The 23,090-nt window shown below is 43.0% G+C and overlaps 1 protein-coding gene across 1 annotated transcript in view; it reads right to left on the bottom strand.

Moving 5' to 3' along the window:
- BRWD1 (bromodomain and WD repeat domain containing 1) overlaps positions 1–23,090 on the bottom strand; it is a gene marked incomplete in the record, with an annotated part of 4,378,631 nt that overhangs the window by 752,162 nt on the left and 3,603,379 nt on the right. Inside the window, 1 exon segment of the mRNA XM_044071461.1 lies at positions 9,139–9,264. Coding sequence (XP_043927396.1) covers positions 9,139–9,264 — 126 coding nt within the window.

The raw sequence follows: 23,090 nt of genomic DNA on the forward strand, positions 1-23,090 counted from the left end.
GGGAAGACGCTTCCACTGTAGCGTTAAGGAAGGAAGACTTAAAAGGATCTGTGAAGTCACACAGGTGCATCCAGGTGTGACGTCTTATAACTAAGCCTGAACCCGCAGTTCTGGCTGCCCCTTCAGTTGCATGTAAATTCAAACTCATGGATGAATTAGAAATCGATTCCAGGGCTGCTAGCTGTGAGGCTATCTTGTCATTAACCTCAGACACCTTTCCTGACAAAGTTCCAGAGAATTTGGAGATGAGGTCTCTCTGGAGTCTGGTGAACTGTGCCAGGTAGTTCAAAGACCGAATAGCAAAGGTCGATGAAGCAAAAACTTGCTTCCCCAGTCTGTCCACCGCTCAGGACTCTGTTAGGCGGGTGAACAGTGTGGCTCTCCTCAGTGAGCTCTTTCTTGGTGGCTGCTGCCGCCACCACCATAGCATCTACTGGTAAACCTTTTGACTAATGAGGATGTTCTTCAGGGGGAGAGAGGATCTTGTCTGGTCTCTTGGGGATTGCTTCAACCACGTTAGGGTTCTTCCAGGCACACTGCACCACAAGCTGAACCAACTCATCTGCAGGTGGGGTCACCCAGAAGGTAGGTAGATGAGCACGAAATGCCTGCAGGAAACCGGATTCCTCTGAGGAAGGGTTTTTGGGCTTCCAATCACCCCTCTGTTTCAAGAGCTCCAAGATGTATCCAAAGGAAACATCTTCAGGGGGTGACCACGGGGACCCTTCCCCTCTATTGTAATCCATATCCTCAGTGAGGGACTCCTCAGGGGAGTCCACATGCTTCCTCTTGCATGATTTTGTCATAGGAACCTCCTCAGTGGGAGCTTCTGAGGAGGACCTAGAGGAAAAGGCACCCTGCAATAGGGTCTCCTGAAGTTCCCGTGCTTGATCCGGGATGGTGGCCTGTGACAGCTGCAGCACAGGGGGAGGACATTGGGGTTCCGATGCAGAAGGCTTGCTCATGGAAGCAAGAGCCCTCTCCATCACCTAGAAAGCACGGCCGCTCGAAGAGAGATGGGAGCCTGGAACCGAATAAGACAACCTTGGAACCGGGGTCATATGCCACTCCGTTGAGCCCACTCACAGGAGTGGAGCCTCATACTGGATATGTACCAAAAGGGTTCTTGGGGCCATGGACAGCACCGTGGGAAAGGCTGCCGCTGAACGGGGAACAGAGGAGCCTGTAGTCCAATCCCGGGCCTGAGGAAGACCCAGTTCTAAAGGAATGGAAGGCCAAAGGGTTGACTTCGTGGCCGAAGTGAGATCCACTATCGACACGGAAGTCGAGGGTGCCAAGAGAGGTGTCTGTGCCGAGTGCTTCGGAACCTGCAAGGAGGACAAAGGAGGAGAGTAAGATGGAGTCGTAAACCAAGTCCTAGAAGGGATTGGGATTTAGAATCAGAAGGAATCCCCCTGACTGTCACAGCAGCTGATCCACAAGGCGCACCACATCGAGTTCGGAGAGGCTCCTGGTGGATCTAGTGGATATCCCTGAAGGGGACTCTGGACGCTCTAAGAAGGGACTATAAGCCTGTCCCAAGTGTGATCCACAGATGGGGAATATTGGGTCTGTGCTTGCATGTCTAACGGCACTACCGTCTCCATTTTTGAGACAATTGGAGCAGCAATGTCTATATGAGTTATCGGAGCCATGGAAGGGCTTGGAGTCGTAATCAGGGTCGAGGTCAAAATTTTTGCAGCAATCACATAGATGTTGTCGGTGTCAACGCTACAGACACAGACGGTACTGAAGATGGTGCCATAGGAGAAGACTTCTGCTCCAGTGCATAAAGCTTTGGAATTTTTGGTTTTGGCAGTCTTTCTTTCTCACCAGAGGGTGAGGAGGGAATGGAATGTGGCCTCTTTTTCTCTTTTCTAGGAGAGGGTGAACCCTCCGATGCAGAGAGAGCCTCTGAGAAAGGAGATTTGAGAAGGCCCTTTAAAACCAATTTATTTTTACACTCATTCAAGGTATGTGAGCTAAACTCTAGACAGAAGGAGCAAGGGGGTTGTACTGAGAGATGAGGCACTCCCAAACGGTAAACACAATCATCATGAAAGTCACTATTAGGCATTTTCCTCCCACACTTCAGGCATTGTTTGAAGCCTGAAATGCCCTTTTTATCAAACATTTTAATAACAACAATACCAACAACACAATAAGAGAAAAAACAACAGATTACCACAACTAAGCACACGGCTATAACTAGCTAGAAAGTAGAGAGAAAATAGCAACAATGGTATAAAAGAATTACCACAGTGGGTAGAGAGAAAAGAGTGTACCAGCGGTGGTACAAAGCTTACCAAAAGGTAGTTGACAGGAAAGTTGAAAAGAAGACTTAGCGATACACAGGTACAGGAAAGTATAGGCGAGGCAAAGTAACACACTATCTGAAAACACACAACTATTTAGAAATATCAAAAATATCAAAAACTTAGCTGAGAGCTGGCTTGAACACGACTTTACGGCAACGTGGCAAATGAGATCTGAGGAAACAGGGAGGGGGGATTATTGGTAATTCTTAGCTCGAGAGTTTTTGGCTGGCACGTGCTTTGGTATAAGGCCGACTCGGTTCCGAGGGCTCGGAACCGAACCCATCACTGATGAATGGAATGAAGATTAACAACGTCAGATGAAATATTTATATGTGCACCATGAGCAGACAACAACCTGACTAACAGGAAAAATAATGCTCCTACTTTAAGAGTGAACCTACAAGCTATCTTACAAATTACAGACCAATAACTTACCTTCTGACGACATATAAACTATGCACTGGAATTGATTCCAACAAGAGTTTACAGTCATTTAGAAGAAACTTGATTATGGCAATACAATAAAAGGGTTGTGACAACCCCCCCCAACTGGTTCAGTAATCAAGGAGCCTCAATCTTCACCACTGGTAACAGTGGGGGATGTGCACACTGGGAGGATGACAAGGACACACACAGTACAGTGCAATTTTCCTTAAGACAGCACAGAGATCACAGTCAGTTTGAGGCTGGTTTCTCCCTCTTTCTCCAGATTCCCAATAAGACTCCCCACTGGTACAGCTGTAGGGTTGAGATCACAGCTGAGTGACCAAGCCAAACTCTCTAGCACCCTCTCTTTCCAACCAGTGCTTCATGTCCCTGCCCAAATAGCTGATATAGACAGACTTTGAGGTTTTATTTATACACACACACAAACACACACACACCTGGGAAAGGCTGGCACAGGTTTATTAGCTATGCCCTCTTCTGCCCAGACTATAAGGTAGTTTTGACTATCACCAGTCACTCCTTATCAGCTATCTTAAGGCCCATAACAAAGGGTGTCCAATCTTACTGTATAATGTTACTATTAATCCAAATGGTAGTTTGATCAAGAACAAGGCTACTAGGAGTGGCCCACACAGTATCACCACATAAATATGCAAGTACTCCCAGAAATTAAATATGTCTCACAAACATCAGCCACAATAAACTGTTTAAATATATTTAATAATAAAAGAACCAGAAATGCTCAGTAAATAATCACAGTTACATCAGAGTTCAAAATCACAGGAAACATTTAAAACATTGCAGGACAGTCTCAAATAAATAAAAGATCTAAGATGTACTTCACTAAATTCTTGTCAGAATCTAAGAAAAATTACTGTACCCTAGTTAACTTACTTACAGAGCTAGGCTAGGCAGATGTGGTGAATGGGTTTTCCAGCTGATGTTGTCAGGTCAAAGATAAAATACAAAATGCACAGTCTCTCTTGTCAGAGAGTTTTTAAATCAATATCTCAAATATTGCTGCTGGGATACTTGCAGCATGACATCACTTCTTGTCATCTGACTATCCCAGGTGAAAACCCCCCACTGCAGCTGTCAGCATTTAGCATCTCTCTGTGAAAATACATAACAAGGACTTCTCTTAGATCCAAGGCAAATGGTGGAAGTCGTAAAATAATTTACATTCCTCCACAGAAAATACAAAAAAAGTCTAGTTCTAGACATTATGCCTCCTGTTGCACTGAAACTATCTTTTATGGTGCAGTAATAAGATAATTTAATTTCTACTATTTTTCTGAAGTTTTGCAAATTAACCTTCTATGTGCCAGTTCCCACTGTTAAAATATATACATTTACACAGTTATAGTAGTTTAAATACATTTCTGTTATTTTCCAGTAGGGTACACTGTGGGTACATCTTTAAGCTCAGTACTCTAGAACACATCTCTTCAGCACACGTCTGTACAAACCATCTTATATGACATACAGTTCTAATACATTTGTAACACAAGCATATAATCATGTTGACATTCGCAAATGACACTATTTACAAAATTCCAGACAGCTGTGCTGGCAGTATCTCCCTCAATCACACTTCTATATAAATCATATTAATATTCAGAAATGACATATAATTATTTACAAAACTCCAGATAGCTAGGCTGACAATATTTCCTTTTGTGGCAAGGGCAATAAAAGACAATCATATAAAATAAAGGATCATTTTTGTTAAAGTCATAGTGGAGAACTGTAAAAAGGGGAAGAATCTAAGTACGGCATGGACTGACCACAAAAAAACATTTGATAGTATCCCACATTCATGGATAAAAAAGTAGAAGATACAACCTACACTGATCAACCACATTACAGTGACCATGAAACAGTGGCAGACCACTTTACAATTAAGCCATGATTAAGGACAAATTATTATCCTCGGAATAAAAATTCAAAGGGGGATGGATATTCCAGGGGGACTCTGTCACCACTGCTATTCTATTTTACCCTTAACCCATTAAACTGTCAACTTAACAGCTTAGGCCATGGCAATAATTTGGCTCCTAGAAAAGAACAAAGTGTAAAGACTTACCTTCTCTTTGTCAATGATTTAAAACTGTACAGATCATCAGATGAGAAACTGAAAGCACAACTGCAAGTTGTCAAAACTTTTTCAGATGATACAAGAAAGTAATTTGGTCTTCATAAAAGTGTAAAAGCAACCTTTAAAGCAGGAAAACTGCAGCATCAGGAAAACATCAGTTTGGGATAAGAATGTCATATAAAAGAATTTGAAAGAGTGAGTGTATAAATATCTGGCAACTGATGAAGGATCAACAATAAAGCATGAACAAATGGAAATGAAACTTAGTAAGGAATACTTTAGATGACTTAAATTAATCCTGAAAATAGAGTTGACATCTAGGAACAAAATTCAATCTACAAACCAAATTGCTCATCCTGTCCTAACGTACAGTTTTGGAATGAATGGCCCCAAAACATGTTGGAGAGATTAGACAAGAAAACAAGGATGCTTCATGCTCACCAAATGATTTATAAAAATCAGTGCATAACAAGATTACATATTCCCCATTTTGGAGGGGGAATGGGCCTTCATGAAATTGATTACATGCATAGATCTGCAAATGTGGGACTGCACACATTTGCTGACCTCGCAAGACCCGAAATTAGTGAAAGTTTTATGAGGAGAATAAATCTAAGATGACTTCTCTACTTAGTCTAGCAGAAGCATATCAGCATCAATGAGGAATGGAAATCAAACCAGAAATAGATAAAAAATCAGGCAGCAACTGAATGTGCCAAAAAACAAAAGAAAGAATATAAGGTGGAGGACCAGATGAGAAGACAAGAAATGTGGAAAATGCATAAATATAGTTGTAAGTATAGAAAATGTCTGGAAGAACCTCATGTTGATGAGGACTGAATGTAGGAATGGTTAAGAAGAAGAAAATTTAAACCAAGGGATGAAAGGTTAATATTGGTGGCCCAAGATAGTGGCCTAGATACACATTGGTTTACAAAGTCCACTGAACATGTTGGAGAAACAGACAAATGTAGGTTTTGTAAAAACAGAATTGCATACAGTTGCACACATTGTTACTGTCTGTGATATACTAATGGCAAGGGAACTGTATACTGAAAGGCATAACAATGTGGCAAGATTGTTGCATTGAGGATTGTGCAAATATTCCAATACTGAAGTAGCTGAAAAATGCTGGAAACATGCCACAAATATATGCAAGAAAACCAGACATAGTACGCCATGAGAAGACGACAAAAGAAGCATTAATCATTTAAATTGCTACACCCAGTTACTACAGTGTCTTACATACACAGAGAAATACAAAGTTATAAAATACCAGGATTTGTAGGCAGAAATGATGGCAATGTGGAAGAAGAATACCTAGACAGTTCCAATAGTTGTAGGAGCAACATGTCTTACAAAAAAGAAGTTACAATGTATTTAGATGAGTTACCGATACGTGTAACTCCGTATGAAATGCAGAAGTTGTTACTGGGCACATTAAAGAGCACTTTTGGCTAACATCAAAGACTGAAATAATACTAATTTCATGAGCTTTAATCATATTTTGACCTAGGAATGGGGTCCATTCCCAGTACAGTATTAGAAACCAAAAAGACTTGAAATTAAGAGACAGAAAAGACATTGGTCCGAATCTGAAGCAACTGTAGTGCGAAGTTTAGGCACAAGCTCCTATGGTGGAACTCTGGTGTAAACCAGCTATAAAACAAAATGGGAGAAACTCTTTATTCTTAGAATCACCACCTCTATCTAGGACAATCAGTCCTTTCCCAGCTATGTTAGAAACCCTAAGAACATTTTCTAGCATTGCACTGATCTGATACATAACACCGACTCAGCCCCTGAAGATACAAGCCAACATATTAGCACATGTATTTAGTTCAAATTTCTTCCCATCCCTCTCTAGCTTCTCTCCACTCTCCAAAAGAAAATTTCCAGACACGTTCTAAAGGTTTTCAGGAGTTTAAAAAATAGCCTTATGGAGTCTGACAATGTAAACAGATGCTTCTTCGTAAGTATGAATCAACATCTTACCAACAATCTCCTAGATCTATTCAACCACAGCCTTTCAACTAGTTTCATCCAGGAAGAGTGGAACAGAACTGTGCCCCCCCCCCCAAAAAAGGGGAGGCCCTATCACAAACTCTGGCCACTGTATACAATAAGCCTTAACAGCAAAAAATATCTTCAGGATAATAAAATGCACTATTACAGACCTTATAAAAAATAGTCTCAGCTCAAAATCCCTTGATCCAAAACAGTTTAGGTATGTGTAGAGAAGATCCTGCTTGCTTAGCCCTGTGGACCTCTTTGAAAAAGTCAATGTGCCCTTAAATGTGGGTAAATTGATACCACACAGCATACCTTGACCTGGCCAAGCCATTCCACACTCAGGCATTACAGACAAACAAATCAAACTTAATCCCAATCCTTATATAGCCTAATGAAGAACTAAATGGGTGAGACACAGAACTCAACAAATTAGGAAGGAATGCATTATTCTCTAAAAGGCTGGTGAGTGTGGCTATCTTATTGTATATTTACTTCTCTAATGTCAAAGATGATGCCAGTTTATCTATGGCTAACCAAATTTGCATATGACTGCAAACTTGAAGCCATCATCAACTCACTAGCCACTCCTAAGGAACACAAGAAAAAATGGTGCCAGGACCATTGTATGAAACTAAATCTTAAAAATTGCTGTATCATGTCCTTTGGAAAACATTAAGCACCCATGAATCTTCCACATAAATGACCACACCCCTTCAAAACTGATATTGTTATTAGGGACCAGGGCACTACTGTAGACAGTGAACTCAGTTTTGACCACCACAAAGTTATGGGTGTTATAAAATTCTTCTACCCAGCCAAGCTGATTATCAAAGATATATCTTCAACAAGTAAGGATGTCATCATCCCTGATTATTCTCCCTTATTAGGCCCATAAAAGAGTATAAAATTCCCTTCGACATGTACCTGTCCAAAAACATGATCCAACTTAAAAGACATTGCCTCAGTAAGAATATGAATCCTGCCATGTATGACCGGTTACAGGTATGCAAAACCACCCACATCACAAAGAACAATACATCTAAACCTCCACAGTAATATAAAATGGAATTTGCAGTTGGGCTAGACACCTCTTCCAAAGGATTCCTTTCTTTTGGAACAGATTTTCCGATAATATTAAATAAAGCAGTTCCTTAACACTACTCAAATACAATGCAGATGGATGGTTAATCATAAATATGCCCCAGGTCTAGCCCTATACTCCTTTATGAAAATGGGTGACAAGGACTGATTTGCACTGGCTAGGCTAAAAATGATCTGTCCAATAAACTGCACAGTAATAACCTGTGAACCTTATAACAGGATTTCTTCCCAGCTTACTGCTGGTCTCAGATCTCCAGCTTTCCATATGACGCCTTCTTCCTAGGGACACTGCATTTGGGGGGAGGGTCGCCCTGGCATATTCCTTCACCAGACAGGTCCATCCATCCCTCCAGCTTAGAAAACCTCTACAGTCATTTAGGCTATAATCCCAGAATATATATATATATATATATATATATATATATATATATATATATACACACACACACACACACATTATCCCATATAATGTCCAGAAGTTTGAAGGATATCACTGATTTTGCCTCATATTTTGATGTTCAGGTGAAGTACTGAGGATTACATTTGGTCAAAATGCTAGACATTAGAATTTCATACTTCTTACTGTTCAGAACATACATGTTAATGGCAAAACCTGTTGTTCTATAAGCTTTTTAAGTGAATCAGATTTTTATTTAAAATTTGCCCCTGATATGGGGCATTTGTCCCCACCCCACCATTATTTTTGGCTTTGTCCAGAATTCTGCAGCAAATAAGTTCAGAGATATGGGCTACAGTCTATATTAGTGCATGTATGTAGAATTATCTACAGAATCTCTCTAATGTTAACACATTCACAGCTTTTTAAAAATCTTAAGTACAGAAATAACATTGTTAACCATGTCTACTACAGCTACACCAAAAATGCATACACCAAGAAAATGGAGTGGTTAAATATAGAAGGAACATCTATTTTGCTGACATAAGTCAACTATTATATAAGCACAACCAGATGTTCAAATGGCATGTTCAGATGTCCCTACATAGCAATAAAAGGACACTACTTAGAACTAAAATACAGATTAGACAAACAATATGGTACACAAAGTGGAAAAGCAAAATTAGATTGCAATATCCTCTTTGAATGAAGGCACATGGTACACGACTAAAAACAAGTCACTTTTAAAGGGTAATGGCACTTACTTAATGTAGTTTAGGAGCAGTTCAGTGATCTTTTTTGCAGACAAGGTAATAGGGCTGTCTGGTTCATTAAAAGTCCTTGCATTGTGCTCAATGCATCTTACTTCCCAGACAAGTGCAGATATTCTTCTACAGATACAGAAAAATCAAATTATCTACAGCATTTAATATGTAGCATAGCAAAGTCAAAAAACAAAGCAACAGATCATTACGAGGGCAACTACAACCAGTTTAACTGTATAGCATACATAATTATTTATCCACAGCTTCTGTTCTGCATATGAATTTCTTAAACACAACTTACAAAATATAAAGGTCTTGTACAGACTACTGAGTAAACCAAAACAAAAAAAAGCCTTATATTTTACTCTAGTGCCATTTAAACCTGGTCTCACTTTGAGCAAGATCTTCAGTAAACATGCTAGCGTATGGGTTGCCACAAAATGAACAAGAACACAAGTCATGACAAAACCTAGTGCGATTTAAAATAAAATTAGTCATTTAATAAAAACTAAAATGTTTAGTGTCATGAATCATAAAACTACAGAAGCTGGTTGGTGACTGCCTCAAAACAGTAATCACTCCATGTTCCTAAGTCATACCAAGCCTGCTTTAGAAAGTTTTAAGCTGTCAGATCATTTCAGATGCAACTTACTATAAATAACTGTAAGACAGCATTTCATTAAGCATATCAAGTCAGACGTTCTGCGAATGTGATGCAGGATAGAATCTTTTTATCTAGCACTGACGAGGCACACTCTTACAGCAATGGCAGAACTAACTAGTGTTATGTAAAATAAAGCTCTATGGATACTGTTTCACAGGAAATGAGAATAATTGGGTAGTTTGCACTGTCAAAGGAAGGCCAGAACACCACTGCTTACGTTTAAAGATCAACTGTATTTAATTCTGGAATGTATACATTACTTTGAGGACTTTTGATCCAAGGCTTAGCTACAATGACACCTTCATCGACAAGGGATCATATACTATGCCATAAGTGTCAAAATAATAAAATTAGTATGTGGAAAACCAAGCAGGACTAATGAGCATTTAGTACCAACTCTGCAGCACTCCCTAATGTTATAACATAGAAAAATAAAAACAAAGGCTGTCCAAAGCAGAAAGGTTGGGTTGTCAAATCACTGAAATGATAAACAAATAAAAACTTTATTCAGTGCAGAGTGAAAAGTTTTAGTTGCTGCTTTTATTCATTCATTCATTTATTTATTTTAGTATGTTACAATATAGCTTCTGGTCTGCCATCTACCTACCCAATATAATTCCTCTAGCCAAAGGATCATGTACAGCCTCAAGCATACAAACATTTACTTTAAACCATCATTAATTCATTGGTTCAGTTATTCTTATAGCTATTAACCATTTTCCAAGCACTGTTATTACGTTTCTCATGATTAAGTTGCTGCTTTCTTAAAAAAAGAAGTTATGTCTTACCATAACATTCCATCTGTGTTGTAGATCTTTGTTCATTCATTACTATTAGGACTTCGATAATAAAACCAAGGGTGAAGAGTGGTACAAACACGACAAATAAAACCAGCAACCACTCTGACTCCAATAACTAATGCCCAAACGTTTATTCACAAAATCACAAAAAATAAAAAAATAGAAATCAGGTCAAGCGCTTTCGTATTATCACTTCTTCAGAACTATTAGGACTTCTGTTCCGTCCTCGGAACCGATATGGCCGTTTCCAAGATCGTGCCAGCCAAAAGCTCTCAGCTAAGACCTACCCATAATGCCCCTCTCCTAGTTACTCCAGATTGAGTTTGCCTGCCCCTACATAATAGATGTAGTAATAGAAAAATAGTAGAAGGCTCTGTCTGAGCAAATACCCTAATCAGGAGTTCCTAAAGTCCGCCAGGAGTCCAGGCAAGGGGAAGGAAGGTGGGAAGTAATGAATGAGCAAAGATCTACAACACAGATGGAACGTTATGGTAAGACATACCTTCTTTATCTGATGTTGTAAATCTTTGTTCATTAATTACTATTAGGACTGAGTCTCCAGCTACTTGAGTCCAGGGTGGCCCTAAGGAAGGATATTCCTGAGCACCATAGAACCAAAAGATGCTCATCCCCTGGAGGGCAAATCCAATTTGTAATGAGAGATAAAGGTATGAAGTCTTGCCTAAGTGGCTGTTGCACAGAAATCATCCATAGAGGCTCTGGAATGAAATGCTACAGAAGTAGCCATATATCTGGTAGAATGAGCCTTTATTCTGTAAGGTAAGGATAACTTATTCTGTTGGTAGATAAAGGTAATGACGTTCCTAAGCCAAGAGGATAAAGTCATTTTGGAAACAGGTTTACCCAGTATGGGTCCTGCAAAGGCCACAAACAACTGGTCTGTTTTCCTGAAAGATTTAGTCCTGTCCAAATAACAACGAAGCTGCTGATGCACATCAAGGGTGTGCAAAAGGTACTCCCCTCTACTAGAATGCTGAGGGAAGAAAACCGGCAGGTCAAATGATTGGTTAATGGAAAATCCAGAAATGACCTTGGGCAAGAAAGAAGGGTCAGTATGAAGGAACACGCTATCCGTGTGGAAGATCAAGTTAGATCTCTTGACACTCAAGGCTTGCAGCTCAGATACTCTTCTCACTGAGGTAAGTGCTACTAGAAGTAAGGTTTTTCATGCCAAAAATTTTAAATCACAGGGCTCGAAAGGATGACCTGTGAGAGACTGAAGTACCAAAGTCAAATCCCAGGGTTCTAAGGGAGGCGACCGGAGGTTTAACATGTAATACTCCTTTCGAAAATGTCTTGCATAGGCGGTGTGACATAATCGAAGAATTATCAAGTCCATTATGAAAATTGGCAATAGCTGCTAAATATACAGTGATCATCGATGCTGAGGCTCCTGCATGAAAAAGAGTAGTCAGGTATTGTAGGATCATTTGAATAGGCATAGAGAAAGGGTCTAAGTTCTGATCTTTAGCCCAAATAGAGAACCCAGTCCATTTACTAGAATAAATTTTCCTGGTGGAAGGTTTGTGTGAAACCAGAAGAATTTCACGAACAGGAGATGGGATGTCCCGCAGCCTGGCAATCATTGGAAGTGGAGGAACCAAGCTGTGAGCTTGAGACTGTGGAGGTTCAGATGAATCAGTCCCTGAGGATGAGATAACAGGTCTTGGGAATGATCCAGGATCCATGGGCTGTGAATCAGATGAGGCCATAGATATGGGAACCAGACTTGACGAGGCCGGTAGGGGGCAATGAGGATCACTTTGCTTCTCAACCTCTAAGCTTTCTGGAGAAATTCTGGAATGAGGGGAAACGGGTGAAAGGCATAAAGAAGACCTGGGGGCCAATCGTGCACTAGAGCATCCCTCGGGGGTTCCCCCTGAGGGGGGATCAGGGCAAAGAACCTTCTGCATTTGTAGTTTATGGGGGAAGCAAACAGATCGCAGCAAGGCTTGCCCCAGCTTTGGAAGATGCGATCCGCTGTTACAGGGTTGAGGGACCACTCGTGAGGCATCAGGATATTCCTGCTCAGATTGTCTGCAATAAGGTTGGAACTCCCAGGAATGTGCGTTGCTATAAGAAAGTGGTTGGAATCTATCGCCCAGTGCCAAATTCTCAAGGCTTCCCGACACAGGGGGTAAGTCCTAGTTCTGCCTTGCTTGTTTATATACCAGATGACTGACATGTTGTCTGACTAAATTGCAATGGTCCCAGAGGGTAGGGATGCATGGAACGCTTGCAACGCTAAGAGAACTGCCCTCAGTTCCAGGACATTTATGTGCAAATTGGCCTCCATGGGGGACCAGGTACCTTGGACTGTCTTTCCCTGGAAATGCCCCCCGCACTCTAACAGGGAAGCGTCCGTGGTCAATGTGGCTGTGGGCTGGCGAAGACAGAATGGTCGACACCAAAGATTCTTTTGTGGCTTCATCCACCATAGCATTTCTTCCTTGCAACAGTTTGTAAGATGTATCATGTGGTTGAGTGGGTGAGTTAGAAATAACCATTGTGCAGAAAGGAGCCACTGCAGGATTCTCGTGTGCAGCCTTGCCAGTGGTACTAACGTAATGGCAGCCGCCATGGAGCCTAAGAGTTGCAGTACAAGACATGCTGGTACATAGGTCTGAGGAAGGTGGTCTTGGATTTGGTGTCTTATTTTCGAAAGCCTGTGAGGGGGGAAAGAAGCTTGACATGATGTTGTGTCGAAGACCACTCCAATAAATTCCAGAGTCTTCATTGGAGACATTTGAGATTTATCCTTGTTGATTGTAACCCCCAAGTGGAGAGCGAAGAGAGGCTGCGGACTGAGAGATTCCTGGTCTGAGTGGTAAGGAGCCAATCATCTAGATATGGAAACACCTGGAATCCTTGTAGTCGAAGATGAGCTACCACAATTGCCATACATTTGGGTGAACATTGGGGGGGGGCTGTCGAGAGACCGAATGGCAGTGCCCTGAACTGGTAGTGATTGGCTCCCAGCCGGAAGCAGAGAAACCTCCGAGAGTGGTGATCCATCTTTATGTGGTAGTACGCATCCTGGAGGTCTATACAGCACATCCAGTTGTCCCTCCCTAGGAAGGGACGAATGGACTGTACCGTAACCATCCGGACTTTTTGAGGTTTGATAAATTTATACAATAGGCCGAGATCCAGGATTGGTCTCCAGTCCCCTGTCTTTTTTGACACTAAAAAGAACCTAGAGTAAAACCTAGAGTAAAACCCAGACTCTGTCTGGTCTGGTGGGACTGGTTAGATGACTCTTTCTGAGCAGCTTTTCTTAGCAGCTTTTCTATTTCTAAGGCTGCTAATTTCCTCTGACTGGGTGGTACATCGGGGATTCATTTGACTAGTCTGGGAATTAAATTGAATGGTATTTGGTAGCCTCTGGATATTATTCTCTGCACCCAAACATCGGTAATAAGATGCCAGGCTGGTAGGTGCAGAGAAAAATGACCCCACACTGCTTCCAGTGGAAAGCAATTGGGCCGCTGCTCAGGAGCACTGGTAGGGTCTGCCGGAGAAAGAATCTCTAGCACCCTGGTTACACGGACCCCCTCTACCCCGAAAGGGGTGTCTTCCATATGAGTTGCTCCCTCTGCCCCAGGGGGATTGTTCACCACGAGTGTCACGAAAAGATCCTTGGGATTTCTTGAACCACATTTTTCCTTCCTTCTGGTTCCTGCAGTAGGACCTCTGGGGGTTGGAAAAACGTATACCCACAGCAGACAAGGTCTTTCCGTCTTTCTCACTATGTGCAAGTGTGTCTCGTACTTTGGGTCCAAAAAGTGCAGACTCGTCGACAGGTGCATTGACGAAAGAAGATTTAACAGGGTCTGCGAAGTCACACAACCACATCCAAGCATTACGTCTCATGACAAAGCCTGATGCGGCAGCTCGAGCCCCCTTCTCAATAGTGTGAGTTATCAAATGCATCGAGGCGATGGAAATGCATTCAAGGGTCGCTAGCTGCGAGGCGACAGTGTCACACCCCCACCAAAGAAGGAGACATTTCAGAAATTAAGTCTCTTTGGAGGTGAGTAAAGTGTGCCCATTAGTTCAGTGACCGAATGGCGAAGGTTGCTGAAGCATAGGTCCGCTTCCCTAGTCTGTCCATGGTCCAGGACTCCCTGTTCAGAGGATGGACAGTGGAACTATCTTCTGCCAGTTCCATCTTGGTGGCCACCGCCACAACCATAGAATCAACTGTCAACTGTTTAGACCAGTAGGGCTGGTCTTCAGGTGTAGATAAAATTTTGTCTGGCCTTCAGGGGACAGGTTCTACGTTGTCCAGGGCCTTCCAGGCACACTGCAAAATGAGCTTAACAAGGTCATCTGCCGGTGGGGTCACCCAGGAAGTAGATGACTGGGCAGGGAAGGCCTGCAAGAACACAGATTCCTCAGAAGAAGGGTTATAGGACTTCCAGTCTCTCAGCTGCTTGAGGATTTCGAGAATGTCTCCGAATGAGACGTCATCTGGGGGAGACCATGGGGTCCCTTCTCCCCATCACAATCAGTGTCTTCGGTGACAGATTCCTCCGGGAGAATCAACGTGCTTACTCTTGCACCGTTTCTTCCAGGGTGGCTCCCCCAGTGGGATCTTCTGAGGACGACTCCGGAGAAGGGGTTCCCTTCAAAGAGGGGTCTTGTGACTCCCATGCCCGGGATCCCGAAATAGAGGGTAGGGAGAGGTGTATGCTGGGGGGGGTTCTGATACTGTCATTGGTGCTGACTGCAAGCCTGCGGAGTCAAGGACCCCCCTCCATCAGCTGGACAGCAGGCCTGCCCAAGGAGGGATGGGAGCCCGGAACCAGGAAGGACAACCTTGGAACCGGGGTCATACCCCACCCTGAGTAGCTCACCTCTAGGTGAGGAGCTCCAAGAGGACTGGAAGCCGTTGGAGTTGTGGACATAGATGGCGCCAGCAAGACAATAGGTGCTGGACTAGGTACCAAGGTATGGACACAGTCCAAGCACTGCACCAAGAGAGCATCGGCTCCACCTTAACCAATGCAGCAAGGGTGGTCGGTGCTGACAGGGGAAAAACTGCTGTCGGAGCAGAGACAGTATGCACCGGAGTGGACATCAGTAACTAGATCTCTGGGATTTGGGTAGAGGCCAGAGAAGAATAAACAGGAAGATGTAGTAAAAGATTCCAAGCCAAGAGGGACGGAAGGTCTAGATGAAATGGGAAATCCCCTAGCTGCCAGAAGCTGGTCCACAACTCGCACTAGATCTAATTCAGAAAAATTCCTAGTGGATCTAAAGGAGGATGCTGAAGGAGAATCACGTCTTTCTACAAAGGGGCTAAACCTCTACCCCAAAAAAGGGTCGCAAGTTGAAGAGTATCTTGTCCTTAGCAGATATTCGGGTTTTGGAGCCGATAGTGCCAAAGAAACTGTTGGCATCGTGGCCAGGGATGGTGCAAGGCAGGTATAGTCATCGCAACCAAGGATGGCACCGAAGTTAGTGGTGCCGAGGTTGGAACCAAAACAGGGGTGAATATCATGGATAGCACTAAGGGAGAAGATACAGAGCGTGGTGCCGAAGAGGTCTGCGCTGAGGGCACCGGCAAAGCATGGAGCCGACTCGGTTCTGTAACTGACGGAGATGCAGAAACAGAGTGACTCCATTTTTCCTTATGTTTTTTGGTCTTTGGAGTGGGCGAGGCCTCCGACCCAGATAGAGCCTCAAAAAAAGGTGCCTTGATTAAACCTTTTAAAATAAGCTTATTTTTACATTCTGCTAGTGTACGATTACTAAAACTAGCACAAATGTCACAGTCAGCTTTAATATGATCCACACCCAAACAGTAGACACAACGAGCATGTGTATCTGAGTTAGGCATCTTACACCCACAATTGTCACACTGTTTAAACCCCAACTTAGCTTTGTCTGACATAATAAGGCAACAAGGCTATCATATAGAAAAAACACAATAAGGGAGAGAAAATGGTGAGAGAATACCAACAATGGTATTTAAAAAATAAAAGTGGTACAGAAGGGCCTGTCAAAGGCAGGAGAGAGGGACAGCACCAGTAATGGTAGAAATTAAATTACCAAGGTAAAGGGTAGGGAATAGAATTAGGGTTATAGGCAACAGTGAGAAAAGGCTAAATTGACTAAAAAATAAAAAAAATTTGAAGAGAAACTATCTTAAAAATGACAATTTTCTACTTAGCTTTGAGTGAGATGGCTAGCACATCTGATCAAGAATGTGGCAAACGAGATCTGGAGTAACTAGAAGAGGGGCATTATGGGTAGGTCTTAGCTGAGAGTTTTTGGCTGGCGCGAGCTTGGAAACGGCCATATCAGTTCCGAGGATGGAACGGAAGTCTTAATAGTAATTAACGAGCAAAGATTTACATCAAATCTGCTCTTAAACACTAGTAAGAAAGACAAACACAATTTATAGTAATGACCAAAGCCTTAATACAGGTGTGCATTACTACTATATACTTCCTCCAAACAAGAATCAGAACATTATAGTGGTATTCTGGCTGGTGTATTTGAAGAGTCATTTAAAATGAAGTACTTCATATGTATTTTTTTGGGAGGGAGGTCTCCCTAGCTTCAAAAATCCCCAAGCCTTCCCCCTCAACCCCCCAGTGATTAATTAATTAATTCATTCTTTTATTCATAGGAGCACAACCGCATCAGTTATTCAGTCCACTCCTAGTTGTGGGAGGTGAAAGTCAGATGCAGAAAGTGGTGCCATTTTGCTCTACAGGAGTTTTTTTTTTTTTTTTCTTTAACCCCCCCCCATTGTGACTGCAAATGCTCCAATGGGTGGTTGCATGCTTTCACACATACAACTGTGTCACCTTCTCCCCCATCATGGGTGAGCTAATACTCACGCTTCTCCTTTCTCACATCCCTAGTGTCAGCTCTTCCACTGCCCTGTACTACAACTTTTTGCTTATTTACTTCCAAAAGTTAAATTCTAGATTTGCTACATATGAAAACATTTATAGCACAAGTGTTACCACAGCCAAAACAACAGTCTTCCTACATACATATGAAAAGCTCAGGCAATCTGAAAACTCTGCCCATGCCTTTGAAGAAAGCAAGGTCGTGGCACTGAACAGCAGCCTACTTTCAGCAGGAATTATGCCTAAATTTACGGATAATTAGCTTCAATAACTAGCTAGTACAATGGTGTCATTCTAGGGGGCTAGTGTGGATCTGCAAAGAATGAAATGGTCAGAAGAGACCCTGTTTTGCCAAGGATGGACTGCCTCTCTCAAGTCTTAGTTTAAACATGCTGCTAAAACTTTTATCCCTATGCTACCTTTTTTAGGCAAAGATCAATTGGCAGACACCCCAGCATAGCCAATTCCAATGTGGATAACATCAAAGTAACACCATTGAAAGCCAGAAGCATAAACAAAATCTCTGAAATTGACACTTTTCTTACCTTCGAAGACATCAGTATTTATGCAATCATAGAAACCTGGTTCCAGTGTAGTGACAGCACCTGCTGTATTCCAAGGTGCAACGCCTATTGTGCTCCGACTCACCATTAACTTTAGGGGAAGTATTTGTAATTATCTGCAACCCCCACTCTCTCTCTTGCCAGACTCCGTATTATATAAAATCTAGAACTGGACAAAGTGCTACATACACTCAATCAAATTATGACAGCAAACTACAGAATACATTTATGATCCCTTCAAAGCATGCAGAATAGCTTAACGAGTTAGAAAGGTTAGTCATCACTCAGTGCTGTGGCACAGAGACATAAAGCTCTGCCTATGACCCAGGTAACCCAAGTTCCGCTACAAGTTTGGGGGCTTCATGGTGCTGGCAGAGGAGGGCAAGCATGCTCAACCTGGAGGGGAGGATGGTGCAAAGCTGGACATATACATCCACAATCTTTTGGGTTGTATTAGCCATCCTGGGGATGGGTTTATGGCTCACCAAGCCACTATCCATAAGCAGCTCTCATTAGCAAGTGTATGGGAGCATGAAGTCATATTGTAGGAGGGCACTGAGAGTCGCTACAACAATGTGGGCTGCCTGGTCCTCTCACCCAGGGGCAGAGGTAAGGACTCAAAAATGCTCTCGCTGCACTGTTGGGACGCTGTCAAAACCAGCAACTAACCTGTATATGCCTGAAAAATTGTCCCACTGGATGGTTCTTGTCTAATAGATTATAGTGATTCTCCAGAGATAGGGAATTTTTTTTAAACTTACTTAACATATCTATTAACTGCTCAAGCCCACTGGATACAAGTGCTCCTTACCAGGAGTGACATGGAAGTACTGTTTAGTTAGGTGACTACAACTTAGTCTTATAGTTGGAAGCTTAATGGCTGTTAGGAAGAGGAAAGAAAGCATGTGGAAAAAAAAAAAGAACAAATACAAAAATGTAACCAACAATGCTTTATTTATGGGTGATGTAAACTATAAACACAAACTTAAAAATGTATACTGCCAGCAACAGATAGTCCAGAAACTTCTGAACTTCACGAATACCAATATACTTGACCAAACTGACCCCTCCCTACCAAAACTGTTAAAAAGAATTGCGTACTTCCCACAACTTGGCATCTGTGCTATCCAGTGTCATTATTCATCACAGATGGGTCTCGGATCTGAGCCAGCAACTTCTCAGACAGATCCGGAGCTCAAGCTCATTCCTTTCTCATAATCATTTGCTACCTTCTAACCATCAGATCGAGTTTGCTAAATTAATAGAAATGCAGAAACTGCAATAGAAGGCCAAAGAATTTCTCACCAAATACAAGCTTATTCAGCCTCACCAGGACCCCCAGAAGGAAGGGTGAAGAAGGGCAGGAATGTGATGAATAATGACATGATAGCACAGATGCCAAGTTATGGTAAGTACACAACTGTTTATCTGGTGCTACCTGTGTCATTATTCATCACAGATGGGTCAGAATCCCAGGCTACTATGTACCCTGGGTGGTCTCAAGGAAGAATATGCCAGAGTATGGAGGAACCAAAGGAAGCTCTGTTCCTAGACACAGAGTCCAATTTGTTGTGCGAAATAAAAGTATGTGGATTAGACCAAGTCACGGCAGCACAAATTTCATCAAGGGAAAGTCTAGCCAAAAACTTTCTAAACTCCTCTGTCCTTTTTAGATAAAAAATGTAATTGTCTATGGACATCTAAACAATGTAAGATGTATTCTCCTTTATTACAGTAATTAGGGAAGACAACCAGTAGATGAATCGACTGACTGAGATTAGCTTCCAATGCTACTTTAGGAAGGAAGGAAGGCTTGGTTCTAAGGAACACCTTGTCCTTATGGAAGATCATGAATGGAGGCTTAATGCACAGAGCCTGGAGTTCCAAGACCCTCTTGGCCGAAGTAATGGCCACTAAAAAGGCCATCTTCCAAGAAAGGAATTGAATATCACTTGAACCAACTGGTTCAAAAGGTTTTTGTGTGAGAGACTGCAGCACCAAGGTCAAATCCCATGGTGGGGATGGGTCCTTAATAGGATGTCTAAGAAAAGCCTCTTTCAGAAACACAATTTAGAAGAAAGGTAGGCTTCACTGCTGATGTAGAAATTGGATGTGGCAGCCAACTGGAGCTTAATGGTAGAAAAACTTGCCCCATCCTGAAAAAGGGAAGAAAAGAAGTGCAAACTATCAGGAATACAGGATGAAAAAACTTATTGGAACTTGAGAAACCATGTGGTTAGACGAAGGGCCTGGAGATTGGGACGTGGACGCCTCCAGGGATGGGAGATAAGATCTGAAATGGGATCCAGTATCCAAGGTGGATACTTCAAATGAGACCTTAGGAAGGAGAACCATGTCTGACGAGGCCAGATAGGGGAAATAAGGATGAGAGGAGTCTTCAGGCGACTTTCTTTCTGAAGGACTTTGGGGAACAGGAGGGTAAGCATAGAGGAGACCTGGAGGCGAATCGTGAACTACAGCATCCCTGGGTGACTCCCTTGATGGGGGATCAGGGCAAAGTAATTGCTATATTTGTGGGTGACTTGGGAAGCAAAAAGGTTGCAGTAAGGTTGACCGCAATGCTTAAAGATTTGTCTTGCCACTGATGGATTCAAGGACCACTCGTGAGGGCTCAAGATGGACCTGCTGAGTCTGTCAGCTCACACGCTGGAACTCACGCCTGGAAGACATTGCCCATTCCCACACTCTCGTGGCCTCTCTGCACAGAGGATAAGACCATATTCCCCCTTGCTTGTTCATATATTAGACAACTGCAATGTTGTCCATCTGAATTGCTATAGTACCTAGAGGGAGGCACTCCTGCAAGGCTTGCAGTGTTAGAAGGACTGCTCTCATCTTCAGGACGTTTATGTGCAATCTGGTTTCTGTGGGGGACCACGTGCCTTGAATCATCCTGCCCTGGAAATGCCCCAACCCCACCCCAACAGGGAGGCATCCATGATCATTGTGGCCTTGGGCGGGAAGACAAAATGGACAAAAACATGCTTTCTTCCCACTTCCTAACAGCCATTTAGCTTCCAAGTATAAGACTCAGCTGTAGTCACCTAACCAAACAGTGCTTCCATGTCACGCCTGTCTAGAAATAGATCCTGAGACTGAAGCCACCAAGTAAGAGGATTCCTGCACACCTCAGTCAACTTTATCATCATGGACATGGTCTGAGACAGAATGGACCATTGGACTGCCAGGATCCATTGGAGAATTCGCATGTGATACCTGGCGAGAAGCACCAACTGAATGGCAGCTGCCATCAAACCTAACGTTTGAAGAATCAAGTGCACTGACAGGTGCACTAGCTCCAGCAAAAGAGAGACCTGATCTCGAATGAGTTGGACCTTGCGGGGAAGGCAGTGCTGCAATCTCCAATACAGTGTCCAGGCAGACCCTGATGAACTCCAGGTTTTGCACTGGAATTTGATTGACCTTGGGAAGATTTACATTGATGTCTAAATGCTGGAAAACGCTGAGGACATACCTCATGACCAGTGACAGTCTATGCTTCATGGGAGCTGTGAAAAGCCAATTGTCCAGGTATGGAAAATCCTGGAAATCTTGCAGCTGGAGATGAGCTATCGCCACTGCCATACATTTGGTAAACACCCAAGGGGCTGTGGTGAGTCCAAAAGGCAGGGCTCTGAACTGGCAATGACTGGCCCCTAACCAAAAGTGTAAGAGTCTCTCTCAGCATCTATTGAGCTTTATATCACAGTATGCATCCTTGAGATCCACTAAGCACATCCAATCATCCTTGCGCAAGACAGACAGAATGGACTAAACAGTGACCATCTGGAACTTGGACTTCTCAACAGACAGATTTAGCTTGCTATGGTCCAGAAGCGGACGCAGGTCTGCAGTTTTCTTTGGCACCAAAAAGAAGAGAGAGTAAGTTCCAGACCATCACTGTCCTGTTGGCATCTCTTGAATGGCTTTTTTTTCGAAGGTGGTCTTGCAGCTCGAGATAGGCCAACTCTCTTTGGTGGGATGGTACATCTGGGAGAAATTTCCAAATTGGAGGGGGCTGGGAGAAGGGAATTGAATAACCTCTGGAAAAAAAATGTAACACCCACTGATTGAAGGTGAGACTTGTCCAAGCTAGTGGGTGAAGGGAGAGTCAACCCTTGACTGCCTTCAGGGCAGGACAGACGGGCAGCATCTGAAGAGTGTTGCAAGGGCTTCTCCTAGAAGGGTTCCCAGGAGCCCCAGTTCTGCAGATCCCCTCTGCCCCTGGGGCAGTGTCTGCCATTGAATCCCCTGCCCCGGCCTGCAAAAGAGGATTCCTGGGGAGCATCCTGAAAGGAAGACAGAGTCCAACAGAAAAAAAAAATGTCTCTTACTACCCCTCTGGGCCTTAAAAAAGGACTGTTGGGGACTAGAAAACTTGATCCCTATCATGGAAGGAGTCCTGCCTTCCTGCTCACTCCAGGTTAAGGTTTCCTTAACAGATGGACCAAACAAGGTGGAACCATCAAATGGGGAATTAGTGAAAGACGCCTTGAAGGGTTCCGCAAAGGCAAAGCCAGGCATGCCGTCGGTTAGCAATGCCGGAGCCTGCCACTCAAGAGGTGGCCTCTGTAGTATTGGAGATCAGTCTCATTGAAGCATTAGCCAAAAAAGGTTAGAGACAACCTCAAAGAGTGTAGTTTGATGCTTTCTGGAGGGAACAACTCTAACAGGGAAGTGGTAAGCTCCAAAACCAAATCCCTCTGAAGCCGGGGTAAAATGGGCCAAGTAACTGGTTGCTGTCACACCAAAAGTAGCTGAGGCAAGCACACACTTTCTGAAATGATTGATACTCCAGGACTCCTTGTTCGGGGATGGACTGAGGAGCTTTGCTCAGCTACCTCCTCCTTAGAGGCAGCAACCACCATGATGGCACTGATGGGGACCCCTTTGCTCCAAAAAGACCTATCCTTGGGAGGACTGAGGAATTTGTCACGTTTCTTGGGCATAGGTTCCACCATTTCCAGCTCCTTCCAAGCCTTGTTGGCAATAAGGTCCACAAGCTCGTCATCAG

This window comes from Protopterus annectens, chromosome 5.part0 (assembly GCF_019279795.1).
Source record: "Protopterus annectens isolate FY-2018-M chromosome 5.part0, PAN1.0, whole genome shotgun sequence".
Classification (NCBI taxonomy): Eukaryota; Metazoa; Chordata; order Ceratodontiformes; family Protopteridae; genus Protopterus; species Protopterus annectens.